Below are 20032 nucleotides of genomic sequence, written 5' to 3' on the forward strand. Positions count from 1 at the left end.
TCAACACTCTTGCAGGACTCTCCTACAAAAAGCTCACATAGGCACAGCAGACAGAAAGGGATCAGGAGATACTAATCACGGAGATGTTAAATCATCTGCCCTTCTGCAAAACCCAAGAGGCAGAAAATAGAGTCAATCACCACAGATCAATCCAGGTTGATTCCTACCAGTGAGAAGCCCAACAGGTGCCAGCTACCCTGATGAAAGTTTCCTGCTAATCATCAAGTTGACTCCGAGGAGCAAATCACACTTAAGTTTATGTGGCCAAACTAAGGCACCACACAACATCATTTATGCCAATAATCTCAACTCTCGTTGCTCATTAGAATCAGCTGGGTAGCTTTGAAAACATGCAAGTAAATTAGAATTCCCCTGAATGCTATGTATGTGTGTACTACAAATAACTATCACAGCAATAAGATTACAAGTCATCTTAAATCCTCAAAAATTGGTACAGGCACTAGTACTGCCTGCCACACAGACCTGGATATCTACAATGGGAGCTCCAAACATCTTTCAAGAGAAACATAATACATTTTCTAAAAATCTGTCTTCTGCCCCAAACTGCTTCATAAAACCAAAGCAAACAATGCTACCATTTTTTCTAGCTATGCTAATAGTACTAGCAGACTCAAAGGACTCACAACTGGGAAACTATGTTAAAAAACAAAAAGTCCTAATTAGCCTGACACCTTTAAAACGAAACCTTCTAGGGGGATAAGATTATTTTCTTTTGGCATTAACAGGCACTATCAAATCTAACTCATCCATTACTCACCTTATCAAAAAATAACGATTCTGTTCCACCACCATGTTTGCTGACATCGGCCATAGAGGAATCCTTCAGATTGAGCAGTTTGGGTTTCTTCTGCAAAAGAAAGATACAAACATGTGAGATTCAAAGAGTGGTTTTCTCTGAATTTTATTTTTGTCTGTATTCAATGGTTTCATCACTAAAACCACTGCTGATTAATAATTTGAAACAAATGAGAGAACTCTAACCAACTCACTCCATACCCTCTAAGATTTCAACTCATATTTTCTATTTCAGTTTGCCTATTAAGTTTCTTTCTACAACAGAGGTTCAAAGATCATTCTACCCCCAAAATATTTTCTCCAGAAATGATCATGACATTACTGTGACAAATTTTTAGAATATCCTTACTTTTTTTAGGGGCCCAAAGTAACTTCATTTAGAATCTAATGCCACTGTTTTGTTCTCCTACCAGCTGAGGGAGAAAAGGCTGTTTGTAAAAAGAGCTCACAAATTGACAGAAATCAATCTTTAACCCTGAATAATATTTCAATTAAAAATTTACTTAAAAAGCATAATTTGCTGGGCATGGTGGCTCATGCCTGTAATCCCAGCACTTTGGGAGGCCAAGGTGGGCAGATCATGAGGTCAAGAGATTGAGATCATCCTGGCCAACATGGTGAAACCCCGTCTCTACTAAAAATACAAAAAAATTAGCTGGGCGTGGTAGTGTGCGCCTATGGTCCCAGCTACTCAGGAGGCTGAGACAGAAGAATCGCTTGAACCCAGGAGGTGGAGGTTGCAGTGAGCTGAGATCACGCCACTGCACTCCAGCCTGGGCAACAGAGTGAGACTCCAACTCAAAAAAAAAAAAAAAAAAAAAAAAGGCACGCCAGCAATATCCACTCAGACTAATTTATATATTGTTCTTCTAAAGGGAACCAACAGGCCATGATATAATCCTGTCAGGCAAGAAGTTACTTTTAAAATCCACCACTTACTCTCTATGAAGAAATGCACGAACTTTGTGAGAAGCAGCACATTTACCTTGGCTATCTCAGAGTATACTTTCTTAAGAGCCGCAGCCTCTGCTTACACTGCCTATGGAGAAAGTAGGCGGAGAATTTTAAGCCCCCACTATATTCTTTCCACCTGTAGGTAATCAAGAGTGGGCGGACGTAAATCCAAGCATGGAGTGTATCTACTGAGCTGATTCTTGCTACCCATATAACTAATTCTCTTTACTGAAATGAAGAAATAGAAACCATTATTATGTTCAACTTGATTTCAAAAGATTTCAAAAGAAGAAACCATGACAAACACTAATGAAAAGGATACTTCAAAAGTGTCAGTAACACCTAGTACGTCAGACCTTGTAGTCAAGTCAATCACTATTCATCAGCCACCTCTTACTATTAGAAATTCCACAAACTTTTGTCATTATTTAGTTCTGCAGACATATCTGTCTCTTCTATATTACATACTGCTTTGAAATTCACTGAAGAATTCAACATTCAATACATACAACTAGCCCTCTCCCTATCATAGCTGTGTTACATCAAAGAAGGGAGCAAGCTAAGTTTTCTGCAGGCAGACCATCAGTGTTAACTATAACAAAAAACATCATGTAATGGATTACTAAGAGGAGTTTAAGACTTCCCTCTGCTACAGCCCAAAGGTCCTGCCTTGGAGATTAAGATGATACACATAAGATCTGGTACCCCAACAAAGAACTTTGAGCAGGACAGGGTTCTAGACCAGAGATCTCAAAAAAACACATGCACTCTACTCACAAGAGGACCTCAGAGACCACTTATTTCTGAAATAATTCTCAAGCTCAAGAATGTTCTTTCTTAACACAAGGCAGATTTAAAGCATCAAAGAAGAAGGGGCCAGGCGCGGTGGCTCACGCCTGTAATTCCAGCACTTTGGGAGGCCGAGGCGGGTGGATCACCTGAGGTCAGGAGTTCAAGACCAGCCTGGCCAACATGGCGAAACCCCATCTCTACTAAAAATGCAAAAATTAGCTGGGCGTGGTGGCACACGCCTGTAGTCCCAGTTACTCAGGAGGCTGCGGCAGGATAATTGCTTGAACCCGGGAGGCAGAGGTTGTAGTGAGCTGAGATCACACCACTGCACTCCAGCCTGGGCGACAGAGCAAGACTCCATCTCAAAAAAAAAGAAGGGAAAAAAATTTTAAGTATTGGAGATTCTTAGTAGCAACCAAAACATTAAAGAAATGACAGCTCATTGCAAAGGAGAGAGATAATAAAGAACTCAAAAAAGTACAGTAATCCAAGCAATCAATGTTATTCTAATACTCTTTTGCAAAGCCAGATAAACTTTGCACTGAGTTTCTATGACACAATACTAACTTGCTCCAAATATCTAGGACCCAACCGTTAACACACTTAAGAACACATGACTGCCGGGCACAGGTAATCCCAGCACTTTGGGAGGCCGAGGCGGGCAGATCATGAGGTCAGGAGATTGAGACCATCCTGGCTAACACGGTGAAACCCCATCTCCACTAAAAAAAAAAAAAAAAAATCAGCCCGGTATGGTGGCATGCGCCTGTAGTCCCAGCTACTCGGGAGGGCGAGACAGGAGAATTGCTTGAACCCAGGAGGCAGAGGTTGCAGTGAGCCGAGATCGTGCCACTGCACTCCAGCCTGGGCGACAGAGCGAGACTCGGTCTCAAAAAAACAAACAACAACAACAACAACAAAACACATGACCACCTCTAGAGTACCTCTCCATTAGAAATGCTTGTGAGTGTCAAAATGAGCAGCTGCTGCCCATTCTCACCTTAACTGGAGGGGTGGTTCCTGTAGGATGTCTGCGGATCTGGCAGCCATTCTGGCTGGGCCTCTGCGGCTTGTTGTTCAGTTGGGGCTTCTTGACAGTGCCTCCATGATCATTTCTCACAGAATCAACCTTCTCAGCAGTTGTTTTGCTTAAAAGCTGATTAAGACACATGAATGAGATTAATGCTCTTATCAAAGCAAACAAATATCATCTAGGAAAAGTCCCCTTCTGAGCACAGTTTTCCAACTTATCTAAGATAATAATAGTAAATAGTGTAATTCTTATTAAAAAAACATACCACGGAGCTGTTGGCATCTGGTAGGAATTGTCCAAACTCTGACAACAAATCTTCCTGGTTTTTAAAGAGACGAGCAACCTGGGCATACACCTCCTGCTCTGTCAATGCTGGAGTGTAGTTTCCTCCAGCTTCCTTGGCATTTCTCTGCTCTTTCTGAGGAATTGCAAATGAAAAGAGATCATTTGGGCTACTGTTTTGAGTCACTCATCTTTGCACGCTTTCTGGAATCACTGTTATCTATTTAGGCTGCATGTAAGAAGAAAGTCTACGTTCTTAGCACCCGTTCTGACCATAGACTTTCAAGTTGAGAAAAAAAAAAAGCTGAAGATGGTGGATGACAATTCCTTTCAAAACTAGGGTAGTAAATATTTTTGAGACGGAGTTTCACTCTTGTTGCTCAGGCTGGAGTGCACTTGTCTTGGCCTCCCAAAGTGCTGGGATTACAGGCGTGAGACACCATGCCCGGCCTAGGGCAATAAATATTAATGCCCAGGGGACCACTACCAACAGACAAAACCTTAGAAATTTCTCCTCCTCCTACTGTACATTAACTAGACTATATAAATCACCATCTAACTGTCCCAGATAAAACAGAGTTTCATTTCATGGGACAGTGACTAACAATCCTGACTGAGGCCGGGCACGGTGGCTCATGCCTGCAATCCCAGCACTTTGGGAGGCCATGGCGGGTGGATCACCTGAGACCAGCCTGGCCAACATGTTGAAACCCCCGTCTCTACTAAAATACAAGAAATCACTTGAACCCGGGAGGTAGAGGCTGCAGTAAGCCGACACTGCACTATTGCACTCCATCCTAGGCAAAAAGAGCAAAACTCTGTCTCAAAAAAAAAAAAAAAAATCCTGACTGAATGTTGCAGGGCAATCAAGTCAGGCAAATAAAACTGGCTTTATAGCATGGGTGCTATATTTATTGCAGGTGGCTCACGCCTGCAATCCCAGCACTTTGGGAGGCCAAGGTGGGCGGATCACAAGGTCAGGAGTTCGAGACCAGCCTAGCCAACATAGTGAAATCCCATTTCTACTAACAATACAAAAAATTAGCTGGGCGTGGTGGCAGGCGCCTGTAATCCCAGCTACTAGGGAGGCTAAGGCAGGAGTATCATTTGAGCCCGGAAGGCGGAGATTCCAGTGAGCTGAGATCGCAGTGAGCTGAGATCGTGCCACTACACTCCAGCCTGGGTGACAGTGCAAGACTCCGTCTCGAAAAACAAACAAACAAACAAACTGGCTTTAAAAACATGCATGATAGTTTCTAACTGGTTAATTTCCAGTATGAATTAATGGACACAATAATGGTTACTTGTTATTGGACTAGATGCCCTAAGAGGGTGGCCTGGTTAAGACAGGCTGAATGGGCACTCCTTACCTGATATGTGTGCAAAATCTCCAGGAATGCTTTGTAGATGTCTGGTTGGCCCTGAAATCTGTTCTTGATCTTATTAACATAGTTGATGGCATGATTAAACTCCACAGGTTGATTGTTCTGCAAGGATGGGGCCGTTCCCAATGAGATTGTCACTGGTGTGTGAGGCTGGACCGGCGGAGAACGTGGGGATGCATACGGTGGAAGTGGGGGAGTCTGCTGACTGGCCGGAGTATGTGCTTGCAGTTGGGAGGGCTAAAAAGAAAAGAAATCTTTATTCTCTTCAGATGCATAGATGAGTTGATACAAGGAAAGTTCAAACTAAAGAGAAACAAGGTGTCAACGTATATCCTTTATTTACTCACTCAGGCCAGGTCATTTTAGTCCAACACAAATCATACTGGGCAGCAGTGGGAGTTGTAGGCGGTTCAAACATGCTGATACAAATATTTCAGTCTCACATTTTCTAAATAAAACCTTAAAACTGGAGCCATCTCCAATTACAGGGAAGAATTTTTCATATGCAATGTTTTAGCTTAGTAGCTCAACAAGTACACATAGAAAAAATCTCATTCTACATAGCCTTTTGATGTCAACAAGACAACAACTGTTGCAGTAGCTCCACATAAAAAAGTCTTCTACGCCAACTCTGTCCTGTAGAACTGAGATGATGGAAATGTCCTTTATTTGCACTGTCTTATACATAGCCACCAGCCACATGAGGTTACTGAGCACTTGAAAGCTAGTGCAAATGAAAAACTGAATTTAATTTAAATAGTCCTATGTGGCTAGTGGCTACTGTGTCAGACAGTGTGGTTCTAGACCAAGAACACCCCATCTTCATCATCATCACTATCACTATTCATTAGATCTTCTACTTAGCTTGATATAATCTAGTTAGTGAAATAACTTTCATAAAATAACCATGTGGGCAGCAGCACAATTTGACCAGGATAAGACGATGGTTTCTATCTGTGCTGTCAACTACTACTACACAAAGTCACCACCTGTTGGGATGTTCATGGTTTTATAAGCAGAAACTGTAAAAAGAAAGACCTTGAAAGTTGTTGCTGTGTTGATTTAAATAGATACCTAAGTAAGTGGTGTGTAAATGTGAACCATGTCATAGTGAAGTTTTCATACAGCATTTTTCTATGACGAAATCTTTGTAACTTTGTTTCTCAGTATCTAAGTCTTATATAAAGGGGAAACATCAAAGGAAGGTGCTCTCTAGGGATGCATTCATATTGATGCAATATTTTCCAAGTGCTCACCTTGCTGACTTTGGCAGGTGGGGGCTGAGGAGCTGGCTGGGCAGGAGCTGGGGCTGACTGGGCTGAAGGCTGGGAAGGATGTTGGGGTGGTGGTTGAGGCTGTGGCTGGATGCCATGGGTGGGAATCTGATGAACCTGGCCAGGAGTTGTCACATTCACCATGTCATTGGTTTGCACCTCAATTTTGTAGCCAGGGGGCAAGAAGGTGTTGAATCCCATTATCAGATCGGGGTGGCCTTTGAATAGCTGGGACACACGACTAATCACTCCTGGGGTGTCGATGCTGATAAAAAACAAAAAGAAAAGTGATAAACTGTAAGCTTAACAAACACCCTGTTAAGAAAAAATTTCATGTTTTTTTTTCTTTTGAGACGGAGTCTCACTCTGTTGCCCAGGCTGGACTGCAATGGTGCAATCTTGGGATCTTGGCTCACTGCAACCTCCACCTCCCGAGTTCAAGTGATTCTCCTGCCTCAGCCTCCCAAGTAGCTGGGATTACAGGCATGCGCCACCATACCCGGCTAATTTTTGTATTTTTAGGACAGGTGGGGTTTCACCATGTTGGCCAGGCTGGTCTCGAACTCCTGACCTCAGGTGATCCGCCCACCTTAGCCTCCCAAAGTGCTGGGATTACAGGCATGAGCCACCTCACTCAAAATTTCACTTTCTACTAGGTTTTCTCTAAACAGGAAAACAGATCATCTACGCATTTTAAAATTAACACACGAACTCTGAAATTCCAAAGCCATTTAGTTTTAGACTCAAAGATACTTGGCCACAATTTTTTTTTTTTTTGAGACAGAGTCTCATTCTGTCGCCCAGGCTGGAGTGCAGTAGCACAATCTCGGCACACTGCAGCCTCCGCCTCCTGGGTTCAAGCAATTCTCCTGCCTCAGCCTCCCAAGTAGCTGGGATTACAGGCACCCGCCACCATGCCCGGCTAATTTTTGGAATGGTCAAAATTTTTAACAGAATATATGTTCATTGTAATAATTCTACCAAGCAGATACTCAGATGATATATATAAAGCTACATATCCCAAACAAGATTCACTCTTTGATATACCAGTATACATCATTTCAGCACACATCTACATTGTTCAGATGAGTTACACTCTTACAACAGTGAACCATGCCAGAATATAAGGGTATCTAAACCAATTCAGAAACCAAGTAGCCTAAATCACTACCAGTGCTACTTCCCTGATTGAGACAAAGCACTGGAAAAAATTTAGTTAAGAAAAATTTACCAATATGGATAAAAAAGTCTAGTGGCCATAATTTCCATCAATAAAGGTATGCATAAAATAAAGGCATGATTTTGAAAATTCAGCTGCAAAAAGGAGCATCCTTTATCTTCCAGTAAATAAACTATACCCTCTTCCTTCCAAAATCAATATGCCAGATACAAAGCTTGAGTACAATCACACATCTTTTACCTCTGAGATTTAAATTCCTTCATGATGTCAAGGAAATCATTGTAGACCTGAGGCTGACTACCAAACTGCAGCTTCACCTGGTCAAGATAAGATAGCGCATCCTCCACCTGAGGCAGGGATAAATATCAAGGTTATAAAAAGAAACTAAGCTCACAATTACAAAAAAAAAAAAAAAAAATTATTTATGCCTAAGTATGCTTAATGCAGTAAATGAAGTAAAAATATATTAAATATATACTTAAAAGTTAGTATGGATACCAATAATAAACTCAAGCTTAAAATAATAATCAACTCATAAAATCTGTAGCCTTGCCTCGGAAAATTTTGAACAGAATGATCAGTGAAGAATAATTACAGTGATATGTCATTTATTAATTCATTTCACAAGTATCTACTAAACTGCAACATGCCAGGCCCAATGTGAGTACCAAGGATTCAATGACAAATAATTTGTAGCCCCTCGTCTATAGACATTTGTTTGTATGTAGTCAGGAATCATAACACAGTGGGTAACCCGGTAATCACTCAATGCCTGGAGATGACATGGGAAGGACACGTCTTCCCCACCAAAAAAAGTGAGGCTTCCCCAGGAGGTAATGCATAAACTGAGACCTAAAGATGACTATAAGCTAGCCAAAGTGAAGACCAGTGAAGAAAATCAAAAGCGGCAGCACGGGTAAAATCCTAGACAGGATACGATATGGGATATTTAGAAATCTGAAAACAGTTTAGTTTGGCTGGAGGATCTGTAGTGAACAGGAAGGAAAAGTAACAAAATGAGACAGGAAAAAAAGTAGGATCTAGATTCTGAAAGGATTTGTAAATCTTGTGAAAAAGCAATTTAGATTTTTATCATCTGCATTTTCGTGTACGCAATTTGACTGCAGTGTTGAGAAAAAATTGGCACAAGAGCAGAAAAGATTGAAAGGAGGTAGGAAGACCAGGTATGCTACAGGAATAACTGGACAACTCATGTGAAAACAGTGGCTTGAATTATAGTACTGGCCCAGAACAACAGAGAGAACTGCACAGATAAAAAAGCTTTTTGGGTAGTAGAAGTGACAGGATTGGGGAACTGACTGAATAGAGGAGCTAAGGGAGAGCCAGCATTCAAAAGTGATCCGCCACGGAGCACTGAGGAAGAAAAGGCAAGAGTGACTCTCGGACCGATCAAAGCCCACATGCCACTGCATCCCGCACCCAGCGCTTACATCCTTCCACATCACCACCACACCCAAGAGAAAGCCTGAAGGGGATGCTAAAGGAGATAGAGCCAAGGTGAAGAACAACCCAGAGAAGATCCGCAAGGTTGTATGCTAAACCTGCTCCTCCAAAGCCAGAGCCCAACCCTAAAAAGGATGCAGGCCGGGCGCGGTGGCTGACACCTGCAATCCCAGCACTTTCAGAGGCAGAGGTGGGAGGATCATCTGAGGTCAGGAGTTCGAGACCAGCCTGACCAACACGGAGAAACCCATCTCTACTAAAAATACAAAAATTAGCCAGGCATGGTGGCGCATGTCTGTAATGCCAGCTACTCGGGAGGCTGAGGCAGGGGAATCACTTGAACTCAGGAGGCGGAGGTTGCGGTGAGTCGAGATCATGCCATTGCACACCAGCCTGGGCAACAAGAGTGAAACTCGGTCTCAGGAAAAAAAAAAAAAAAAAAAAGTCCCCTGCAAAAGAGAGAGAGGAGGTACCCAAAGGGAAAAAGGAAAATGCTGACACTGGCAGGGAGGGGGATAACCTTGCAGGAAATGGAGATGCCAAAACAGACCAGGCACAGAAAGCTGAAGGTGCTGGAGATGCCAAGTGAAACATGTGCATTTTTGGTAACTGTGTACTTCTGGTGACTGTAAAGTTTGTACTATAAAGTTATGAAGTTTGTAAATTTTGAAATACCATTGTTTAAATCAAGCTTTATAAAAATGCAGAATTTTGTTTTGCTTTTTCTAAACCAGTGTTGTTATCGCACACAGAACACTTCATTGTTGTTTTGGTGGGAAGGATCACAGGTCACTAATAGAATGTCTTTGAAGCTGGACTGACGTGGGGAAAACACCTTTCCCTTCTAGTTTTGAGAGACTTCCTCTTGGCTTATAAAAGAAATTCCCTGACTTTATTTACTTATTTATTTAGAGACAGAGTTTTGCTATTGTTGCCCAGGCTGGAGTGCAGTGGTGCAATCTCGGCTCACTGTAACCTCTGCCTCCGGGGTTCAAGCGATTCTCTTGCCTCGGCCTCCTGAGTAGCTGGGGTTACAGGCACCCGCCAGCATGCCTGGCTAATTTTTGTATTTTTAGTACAGACAGGATTTCACCACATTGGCCAGGCTGGTCTCAAACTCCTGACCACAAGTGATCTGCCAGCTTCAGCCTCCCAAAGTCCTGGGATTACAGGCGTGAGCCACCACACCCAGCCTAGATTCCCTGACTTTTAACACACATGGCCACCTTGGCACAAACACCTTGTGGGATGGAAAAACAAATTCATTTTTACATCCTGTTCTCCCTTCCCACCTTCACAGACCTAACTCCCTTTTACCCAGACACCTGTTGGGACCTAACCCCCAATAATTGGTTACCAGTATGTCAGGCAGTCAAACTTTCCAGTGATGCCACTGAAATGGCAGCCCTCAAAAGAGCAGTGGTTGCTTTTTCTAGACTGTGGATCTTCGATAAGTCCTGCCATTTTCATTTCACTTCCTGAAAGTCAGGGTTGGCTTGTGAAAAGTTGTTAAACAACATGCTAAATGTGAAGTGATAACCTTCACTCTAAACTTTCCCTGTTCAGAGCATCAAATGAGACTTCACTGGGTTTTATAGTGGCTTTTTTTTTTGGTAGCTCATTGTTAAGGATTGTCCCTGTTCTGCCTGAAATACCATGACTGTTTTTGGAAAGTATCTTTAAAGCTGGATACAGTTTGGCTTGGGGAGAAAAAAAACTGACCTATCACAAAGAAGAACAGGTTGGAAAGGCTAAGCTATGAGTCTGATTTAGGACAGAGACACCCAAAAGAAATCCCCACTAGGTGTTTCCTATTTACTCTGAGATATGTTAAGTTTTATTTGGGTAGTTTAACTGAAGCCTAAATATTTAAAATTATACAAAGTATCAGGTTTAAGAAATTTCAGAAATAAACATTTGATGTGATTTAAGCCAGTCTTTTTCTTTTTTTTTTTTTTTTTTGAGATGGTAGTCTCATTTTGTCTCCCAGGCTAGAGTGCAATGGCGCAATCTCGGGTCACTGCAACTTCTGCCTCCTGGGTTCAAGTGATATCTCCTGCCTCAGCCTCCTGAGTAGCTGGGATTCCAGGCACATGTCACCACATCCAACTAATTTTTTTGTATTTTTAGTAGAGATGGGATTTCACCATGTTGGCCAGGCTGGTCTTGAACTCCTGACCTCAACTGATCCGCCTGCCTCAGCCTCCCAATGTGCTGGGATTACAGATGTGAGCCACCACACCTGACCAGGCATAGATAGTCTTTTGATTTGTTGCAAAATGGAACATTTACATTCAAGTCAATCATTAACTGGTGCTGTGGTCTGAAATGTGTCCCACAAAATTCTTACATCGAAACTTAATCACCGATATGATGATATTAAGAAGTGAGGCCTTCAGAAAGTGATTGTGGAGCCCTCATGAATGGGATTAGGGACCTTATATAAAAGGGCTGGAGTGAACCAGTGTTAGTCCCTTCGGCCATTCTCCCTTCCAGTGTAAGGACACACATTCAGGGACCATCTCGAAAAACAGAGTTCAGGCCCTCACCAGACACCAAACCAACTGGCACCTGGATTTTATTTTATTATTTATTTTATTTATTATTATTATTTTTTTTGAGATGAAGTCTTGCTCTTGTCTCCCAGGCTGGAGTGCAAAGGCACGATCTCAGCTCAATACAACCTCCGCCTCCCGGGTTCAAGCTATTCTCCTGCCTCAGCCTCTTGAGTAGCTGGGATTATAGGCGCCTGCCACCACGCCCAGCTAATTTTTGTATTTTTAGTAGAGATGGGGTGTCACCATGTTGGCCAGGCTGGTCTTGAACTCCTGACTTCAAATGATCTGCCCGCCTGAGCCTCCCAAAGTGCTGGGATTATAGGCGTGAGCCACCACACCCGGCCAGCACCTTGATTTTAGATTTCCCAGCCCCCAGAACTTCTCCAGAACTGTGAGAAATAAACTGCTATTATTTAGATTATACAGTCTCAGGTATTTTGTTACAGCAGCACTAATGGATTGAGACAAATGGCCGTTTTTTTGTTTTTTGTTTTTTTTTGAGACAGAGTCTCGCTCTATCGCCCAGGCTGGAGTGCAGTGGCGCTTTCTCGGCTCACCGCAAGCTCTGCCTCCCGGGTTCACGCCATTCTCCTGCCTCAGCCTCCCAAGTAGCTGGGACTACAGGCGCCTGCCACCACGGCCGGCTAATTTTTTTTTCTATTTTTAGTAGAGAAGGGATTTCACCGTGTTAGCCAGGATGGTCTCGATCTCCTGACCTCGTGATCTGCCCGCCTCGGCCTCTTAAAGTGCTAGGATTACAGGCGTGAGCCACCGCACCCGGCCCCGAGACAAATGGCTCTTTAAGAGTTCTTCAGACTTCCATTATGGCCATGGTTAATCAGTGTTTCGGTGTTGCTAGAAATCAGATTGTATAGTTGGTCAATACCCACTTGTTTGATGGTTAGTTTTTCTATACAAATATCATGACAATTTCTGTTGAAATTCAATGGACTATTTTAATTCATATTCTGAACTTTCCATACTAAAATGTTTCATTAATGACCAACTTAAGTGAACACAAAATGTATTAAGTTTGCAAAAGGAACCAAGACTTTGGAAGATATTTAAGAATAGCATGCATCATTACACAACAAAAGAACAGTTATCAATAAGACATGGTATGGTATAAGGTAACTACTGCAGAGACGGAAAAAGTACAGAAACCCAAAAGAAAGCAATTATGTGTGATATGTATATGTATGAAACAAAAAGGTACTGAAAGTCACAGCAAACCAAGCAAACCACTGTTTAAAAATTAGTTATAGGCCGGGTGTGGTGGCTCATGCCTGTAATCCTAGTACTCTGGGAGGCCAAGGAGGGTGGATCCCTTGAGGCCAGGAGTTTGAGAGCAGCCTGGCTAACATGGAAAAACCCCGTCCTAGTAAAAAAAAAAAAAAAACAAAAATTAGGCTTGGTGGTGCATGCCTGTAATCCCAGCTATTTGGGAGACTGAGGCATAAGAATCACTTGAACCCAGGCAGGGGAGGGTGCAGTGAGTTGAGATGGCACCACTGCACTACAGCCTGGGCAGCAGAGTGAGACTCTGTCTCAAAAAAAAAAAAAAAGTAAAATAAAAGTTATAGAATAATCCTACGCTTTAAAAACTCTGCATGACACTCACATAATAAATAAGACACCTACATGTAAAAATAGTGAGGAAATTCTCTCATCACCTAAAGCATAGTCCAACTCTTATATAAACTCTCTATAAATGCATGTATACAGTTCTAGGAAACACAACTTAAAAAAAAAACTTGGATGTAGTTATTTAGAAGTTACAGATTTAAGGAAGCACTTGGGGAGACCCTTAGACTCTGCTGATAAAGTTTCTTAGCTCACTTCAACAGGGATTTACTATTAAGGCCCTGAATCTCCTCAAGTCTACAATCTTCTTGGGAGAGAAAAACACAAGCAACTGTAAAGATAACCTGCTAAATATGTACCAAATATCACTGCTGCTGACATTCAATAACGAAATAACACCAAACATGCCTCAAATCGTTCAAATCCCTTCTTGTCACCACCAATCTACCAAAGACAAAAAACAAACAAAAAAAAGACAATGTTGAGGCTTGAAATAATGTGTAAACATTCTCACTGAACATTTCTTTTTTTTTGTTTTTTCTGAGACGGAGTTTCACTCTTGTCGCCCAGACTCGAGTGCAGTGGTATGATCTCGGCTTACTGCAATCTCTGCCTCCTGGGTTCCAACGATTCTCCTGCCTCAGCCTCCTAAGTAGCTGGGATTATTACAGGCATGCGCCACCACGCCTGGCTCATTTTGTATTTTTAGTAGAGGTGTGGTTTCATCACATTGGTCAGGCTGGCCTTGAACTCCCGACCTCAGGTGATCCACCCACCTCGGCCTCCCAAAGTGCTGGGATTACAGGTGTAAGCCACCATGCCCGGCCTACATTATTGTAGAATATAAATGATTTATTGAAGTTGATTCAAATGCTTGTAATGCATTTTAAGACTGATCCAAAAATGACAGGCAATGTGGGAATACTGAGTTAAATTACATGGAGGTACAAGAAGCATTTTACCTCTCTTCATCAGAAAGGAAATTCAACAAGTTATTTTATGCAGGAATATAGTCAAGAGCTTGTGACTAAAAGAACACAACAAGAAATCCTAACTCTATCTATGACTCACTCTATAACCCCAAATCCAAAACCTTTCCTTGTTTCCTTGCCAGTTTCCGTAAAGCAAACAAAACATAATCCGTATACTTATACCAAAGAGTCCTGTGAGGAAGGTGGGTAAAAACTGGTGTTGTGCTTTGATAGGGTTGATTGAAAAAGGCTATAGAAATACATATGTTTTTGTTAGTTTAATAAGCAAGTTTATAAGCTATTTTGCAACATGAAAGTATAACTACTGAATATACAGTGTTAATACAGAATTAAATCACGCACAACCAAGTTAAAAAAAAAATATTTTCAGGACTTAGTAAAGTGCTAAGCCTGCAGCAATAATACATTTTGGTACACAGCCATCACTCTACAACAGACTGAAAATGTTTTAAAGGAAACATCAATATTCCTTATACACATTTTCCCAAAGACAGAATCCAGAGTGAAGCTTCAGGCCTAAAAAATCTGTACTCTCTTTAAAAGGCTATGCATTAGTCAATACTATGTAAGCCAATATAGAGAGTAAATTTTACAAAATTACTCTAAATCACATAGCTTTGCTGTACTTTATAATATTTATGTAGCATTTAATACTCCTAGGCCAATATTAAACAAGTTCCCAAGAATCCACACCAACGAGGGCGGGGATCAAGAAGAACTAAAGCAAGTATCAGGGAAAACAGAAGAAACAACTATTTGCTGCATATGGATATGTCCTTAGAGGGTTTATTTCTCATTCCTGCCTGCAAGCAACATAAGTAGGTTGCGATAACCAAATGAAGATTTAACATCTCTTCAGAGTTCCTCCATTTATTATTTCCTGAACTTAATTTTATATAAATGTAAAATTAGAAAAATTGAAACCTGAACACTTGCTGCAACAATCACATATTTTGAAAAGTAACATTCAAGTGGTCAGAGATACAAGGTTAGCTGGGAACACAAGCTTCACTTCTCCAGGGATGCCTCATGAATTTCAAAGCACTGAAAACGTACCACAAATACTCAGCAGAAAATATGAAAACACTGATAATTCATTCACAGTTACAGTTTTCCCTGAACTTTATAAAGATTCCCCCCAAAAGGGAGCATGTGTTTTACTAAGAATGGACTTGATGATGTGAGTCAATTCAGCTATTCATAAACAGGAATAAAAAGATAAAGGTAATAAGAACATTACAGGCATGAGCTGGGCATAGTGGCTCGCACCTGTAATCCCAACACTTTCGAAGGCCAAGGTGGGAGAATCATTTGAGGCCAGTAGTTTGAGACCAGCCTGGGCAACACAGTGAGACTCCCATCTCTGAAACTAAAAACTAAAAAAAAAAATTTTTAAGAATTTAAAAAGATTGAACTGTAAGACATATTACTGGGCCAATTTACTGTACTAACCTGTAGCCAATCATATATGTGCTCAATAGAGAGTTCAAAAGGAAGCAGCCAAAAAATGAATTTTAAGGTTTATTTTGTATTAAAATGGCCCCACAATCCTGATAACATTTGAGTGACATGCATTCATACAGTCCGCAAACATTCGAATATATTCTTCTCTGGATCAGGCACTGATGCCAAGATAGGAAACATAAGCAAATTTCACAAAACAAAAACGGTAAAACTTGTGATTCGACAGCTAGTATCTCAGGTTAGAAGTTGTACCACCACAACCAACAAGCTGCAACCAGTATTTCCTGCTAAAGATAAATTTTTTGACCCAAGAAAAAGAGCTGAATACCACCTTCAGCCTCTGAAATTGCTGCTGTCCCTGCACTGGTGCAACTGGTGGGGCTGGATGAGCATGACTCTGGACCACCTGGCCTCCGTGGGGCTGCACCGCTGTTGGGTGATGATGGCTGCTATGAACTGCTGCTATGGCGGGCCCATGACTGCCGGAGCTCTGTGGCATGGCTGAAACCTGGGGTGAACAAAATACAGACAGGAAACTTCAAGGCTTGTACATTCTTCCCCAAATGAGTCTAAATAACTAACACAAATGCACAAAGATAATTAATTGGAAACCCAAATTTCTGCTGGGCGTGATGGCTCACACCTATCTCACCTACATGGGAAGATCGCCTGAACTCAGGAGTTCAAGGCTGCAGTGAGCTATGATCATGCCACTGCATTCCAGCTTGGGCCACAGAGTGAGACCACGTCTCTAAAAAGAGAAAAGAAAGCCTGGGCAACATAGTGACACCCATCTCCACAAAAAATAAAAACTTGGCCAGGCATGGCAACATGCACCTGTGGTCCCACCTACTCCAGAGGCTAAAGGAGGAGGATTGCTTGAGTCCAGGAGTTCAAGGCTGCAGTGAGCTGTGATCACACCACTGCTCTCTAGCCCAGGTGACAGAATGAGACCGTCTCTAAAAAAAAAAAGAAAGAAAAGAAAAAGAAAGAAACCCAAATTTTCCACAAAAGGAACTGGTTAAATAAATTACAGCCCACCAAAGTTATAACAAAATTATTTGTAGCTATTAAAAATTATATAGCCGGGCACGGTGGCTCACGCCTGTAATCCCAGCACTTTGAGAGGCCAATGCAGGCAGATCACGAGGTCAGGAGATCGAGACCATCCTGGCTAGCACGGTGAAACCCCGTCTCTACTAAAAATACAAAAAATTAACCGGGCGTGTTGGCGGGCGCCTATAGTCCCAGCTACTCGGGAGGCTGAGGCAGGAGAATAGCGTGAACCCAGGAGGCGGAGCTTGCAGTGAGCCAAGATCGTGCCACTGCAATCCAGCCTGCACGACAGAGCGAGGCTCCATCTCAAAAACAAACAAACAAAAAATATATATATAGTTTAGCTGGGAACAGTGTCTCACACCTGTAACCAGCACTTTGGGAGGCCCAGGCAGACGGATCACTTGAGTTCAGGAGCTTGAGACCAGCCTGGCCAACATGGTAAGACCCTGTCTCTACTGAAAATACCAAAAAAATTAGCTGGACGTGGTAACACGCATCTGTAATCCCAGCTACTGAGAGGCTGAGGCACGGTAATCACTTGAACCTGGGAGGTGGAGATTGCAGTGAGCTGAGATCATGCCACTGCATTCCAGCCTAGAAAACAGAGCAAGACTCTGTCTCCAAAAAGAAGAAAAAAAATTATATAGTTTATCTCAAACTGTCTGTGGTAAAGGATGAGTTTTTTTGTTAAAATTCCAATCCATCAGGGACCACAACTTTTATAAAAATCCAATAAAAATAAATTACTATGAAAGTGAAATAAAAAATACATAAACCCGCCGGGCGTGGTGGCTCATGCCTGTAATCCCAGCACTTTGGGAGGCCCAGGTGGGTGGATCACCTGAGGTTGGGAGTTCTTGAGACCAGCCTGACCAACATGGAGAAACCCCATCTCTACTGAAAATACAAAATTAGACAGGCATGGTGGCGCATGCCTGTAAACCCAGCTATTCGGGAGGCTGAGGCAGGAGAATTGCTTGAACCAGGGAGGTGGAGGTTGCGGGGAGCTGAGATCACACCACTGCACTCCAGCCTAGGCAACAAGAGTGAAACTCCATCTCAAAAAACAAAACAACAAAAATACATAAACCCATAATTTTTTTTTCTTACCTTTTTATTGAGACAGGGTCCCGCTCTCTCACCCAGGCTGGAGTGCAGTGGTACAATCATGGCTCACTGCAGCCTTGACCTCCCCAGGCTCAGATGATCCTCCCACCCCAGCTTCCCGAGTAGCTGGGACTACAGGCATGTACCACCATGCCTGGTTAATTGTACTTTTTGTAGAAACAGGGTTTCAACATGTTGCCCAGGCTGGTCTTGAACTCTTGGGTATGGAGTCCACCTGCCTTGGCCTCCCAAAGTGCTGGGGTTATAGACATAAGCCACTGTGCCCAGCCTGTAACTTTCATTACTGGATTTTACAAATAAAAAATGATCATGTCCAATTGCTCTAATAGTTTCTAAACAATTTCTATACTTATGCCATTACAAACTAGTAACAAAGGATACAGATTAGCCATTTTTAAGCCACACTTCAACAATGATATATATGGATATATTTGAATCTGAAAAAAAAGTTCATAATCCACAAGTTAAACGTATTCATGTACTGTATATAAACTTTTAAATAGTTTTTTAAAGCACATTACACTGGCTGACAGAGAAAGACCCTGTCTCAAAAAAATAATAAAAGCACATTACAAAGCAGTATGATAAAAAGATTTCAAACCTTAGACAACTAATATATAGCAAAATGTTGGCATTTAATCTTGTGGTTACAGAATTAAAGATGACTCTTACTTTCTTTCTTTTTGTTTTTGAAACACTCTCGCTCTATCGCCCAGGCTGGAGTGCAGTAGCACAATTTCGGCTCACTGCAACCTGTGCCTCCCAGGTTCAAGCGATTCTCCTGCCTTAGCCTCCTGAGTAGCTGGGATTACAGGTGCCTGCCACCATGCCCAGCTAATTTTTGTATTTTTAGTAGAGACAGGGTTTCACCCTGGTTAGACTGGTGTCGAACTCCTGACCTCAAATGATCCACCCGTCTTGGGCTCCCAAAGTGCTGGGATTACAGGTGTGAGCCACCGCGCCTGGCCTACTTGGCTTATTTTGCTTATCTTGATTTGCTACGAGCACTGTATCTAATGTAAAATAAATTTTTCCCCCTAATTCTTGATGGTTTGGCCTCAAACAAATGTCTTTTCTATTCTTTTATCTCAGTCTTTCTCCTGTCCTCTTACAAGTTTGAGGAAATAAAAGCCAAAACGACTTTCCTTCTATATCTATTGCAAGAAATGCTACAAAATTTTTTTCAGAACTTTTTTCCTTTTTCAGAATTGTTGATCACCACAGAAGACAACAACCTGTCCAAATGCCCAAATGCCCCATCCCCAAAATAAGGAGACTAAATAACATGAAACTTTCTTTCTCTAAACAATGTTAAGTTTTATACCACAATTTAAGAGAGAATAAAACTTTTTTTCCAAATCCTCACTTTTATAAAAATTATCCTGGAGGGAGATGAAGAAATGAGGGAGAGGGAGAAACCAAGCGACTATGCATAAATCCACAGAAACAAAACAAGGTGTATTAAGAGTAAAAAGAAACTATTTAGACAATTCTAAAAGCTCTAATGTACCTCAAAGATGGGCTACTATTCTGAGCTTCTGCATTCCAACATGCATGTTTTTTACAGGGTTTACAGGCTTTCACTAGACTGACTTATACAAACACATTATAGTTTCCATTCAGAAGAAATGTAACTATCCCAAATTAGAAAACAGTCATTAACCTGTTTAGATAATGAAAGTAATCACCCAAGGTAAACAAGCAACTTTTTTTTCTTCCAAGTCCTAAAAGATGCCATCTGTTGGCAGTCTTCTGACTGCTGCCCCAGCCCCACAGGAAGGGATTAGACAGCTTCAAGGGGACTCCTGAGGAAGAGTGACACCTAAGGAATCACCATTTCCTACTTCAGCTGCATTTCTTCTTCTTTATATTTTTATACTAAATTCCTAGAAATGGAATTGCCAGGTCAAAAACTAACAAAACAATCTGACACAAACTGCCAAATTGCTCTCAAAAAAGATTACGTCAGTTTATATTCCCATTACCAGCCGTACATTTTTAAGGTCACTAACAAATGAGGTTGAAGGCCTCCCCAGGCCAGTTATATGCTGAAGTAGAAAGATATCC

General features: G+C 41.8%; 1 protein-coding gene across 16 annotated transcripts in view; it reads right to left on the reverse strand.

Moving 5' to 3' along the window:
• Positions 1–20032, reverse strand: part of SIN3A (SIN3 transcription regulator family member A) — an 84567-nt gene that overhangs the window by 35034 nt on the left and 29501 nt on the right. For 15 of the 16 annotated variants that reach the window (XM_016927208.4, XM_063794216.1, XM_063794217.1 and 12 more), the window contains 7 exons: positions 16110–16286; positions 7957–8063; positions 6519–6801; positions 5248–5499; positions 3861–4013; positions 3563–3718; positions 779–868 (listed from right to left, as the gene is read on the reverse strand). In XM_016927208.4, the coding sequence (XP_016782697.1) occupies positions 779–868; positions 3563–3718; positions 3861–4013; positions 5248–5499; positions 6519–6801; positions 7957–8063; positions 16110–16286 (1218 nt within the window). Of the gene's footprint in view, positions 1–778; positions 869–3562; positions 3719–3860; positions 4014–5247; positions 5500–6518; positions 6802–7956; positions 8064–16109; positions 16287–16430; positions 16738–20032 lie in introns of all 16 variants that reach the window. The other variant, XM_063794220.1, reaches the window with a different exon arrangement.

The sequence above is a fragment of the Pan troglodytes genome, chromosome 16, assembly GCF_028858775.2.
Source record: "Pan troglodytes isolate AG18354 chromosome 16, NHGRI_mPanTro3-v2.0_pri, whole genome shotgun sequence".
Lineage (NCBI taxonomy): Eukaryota > Metazoa > Chordata > Mammalia > Primates > Hominidae > Pan > Pan troglodytes.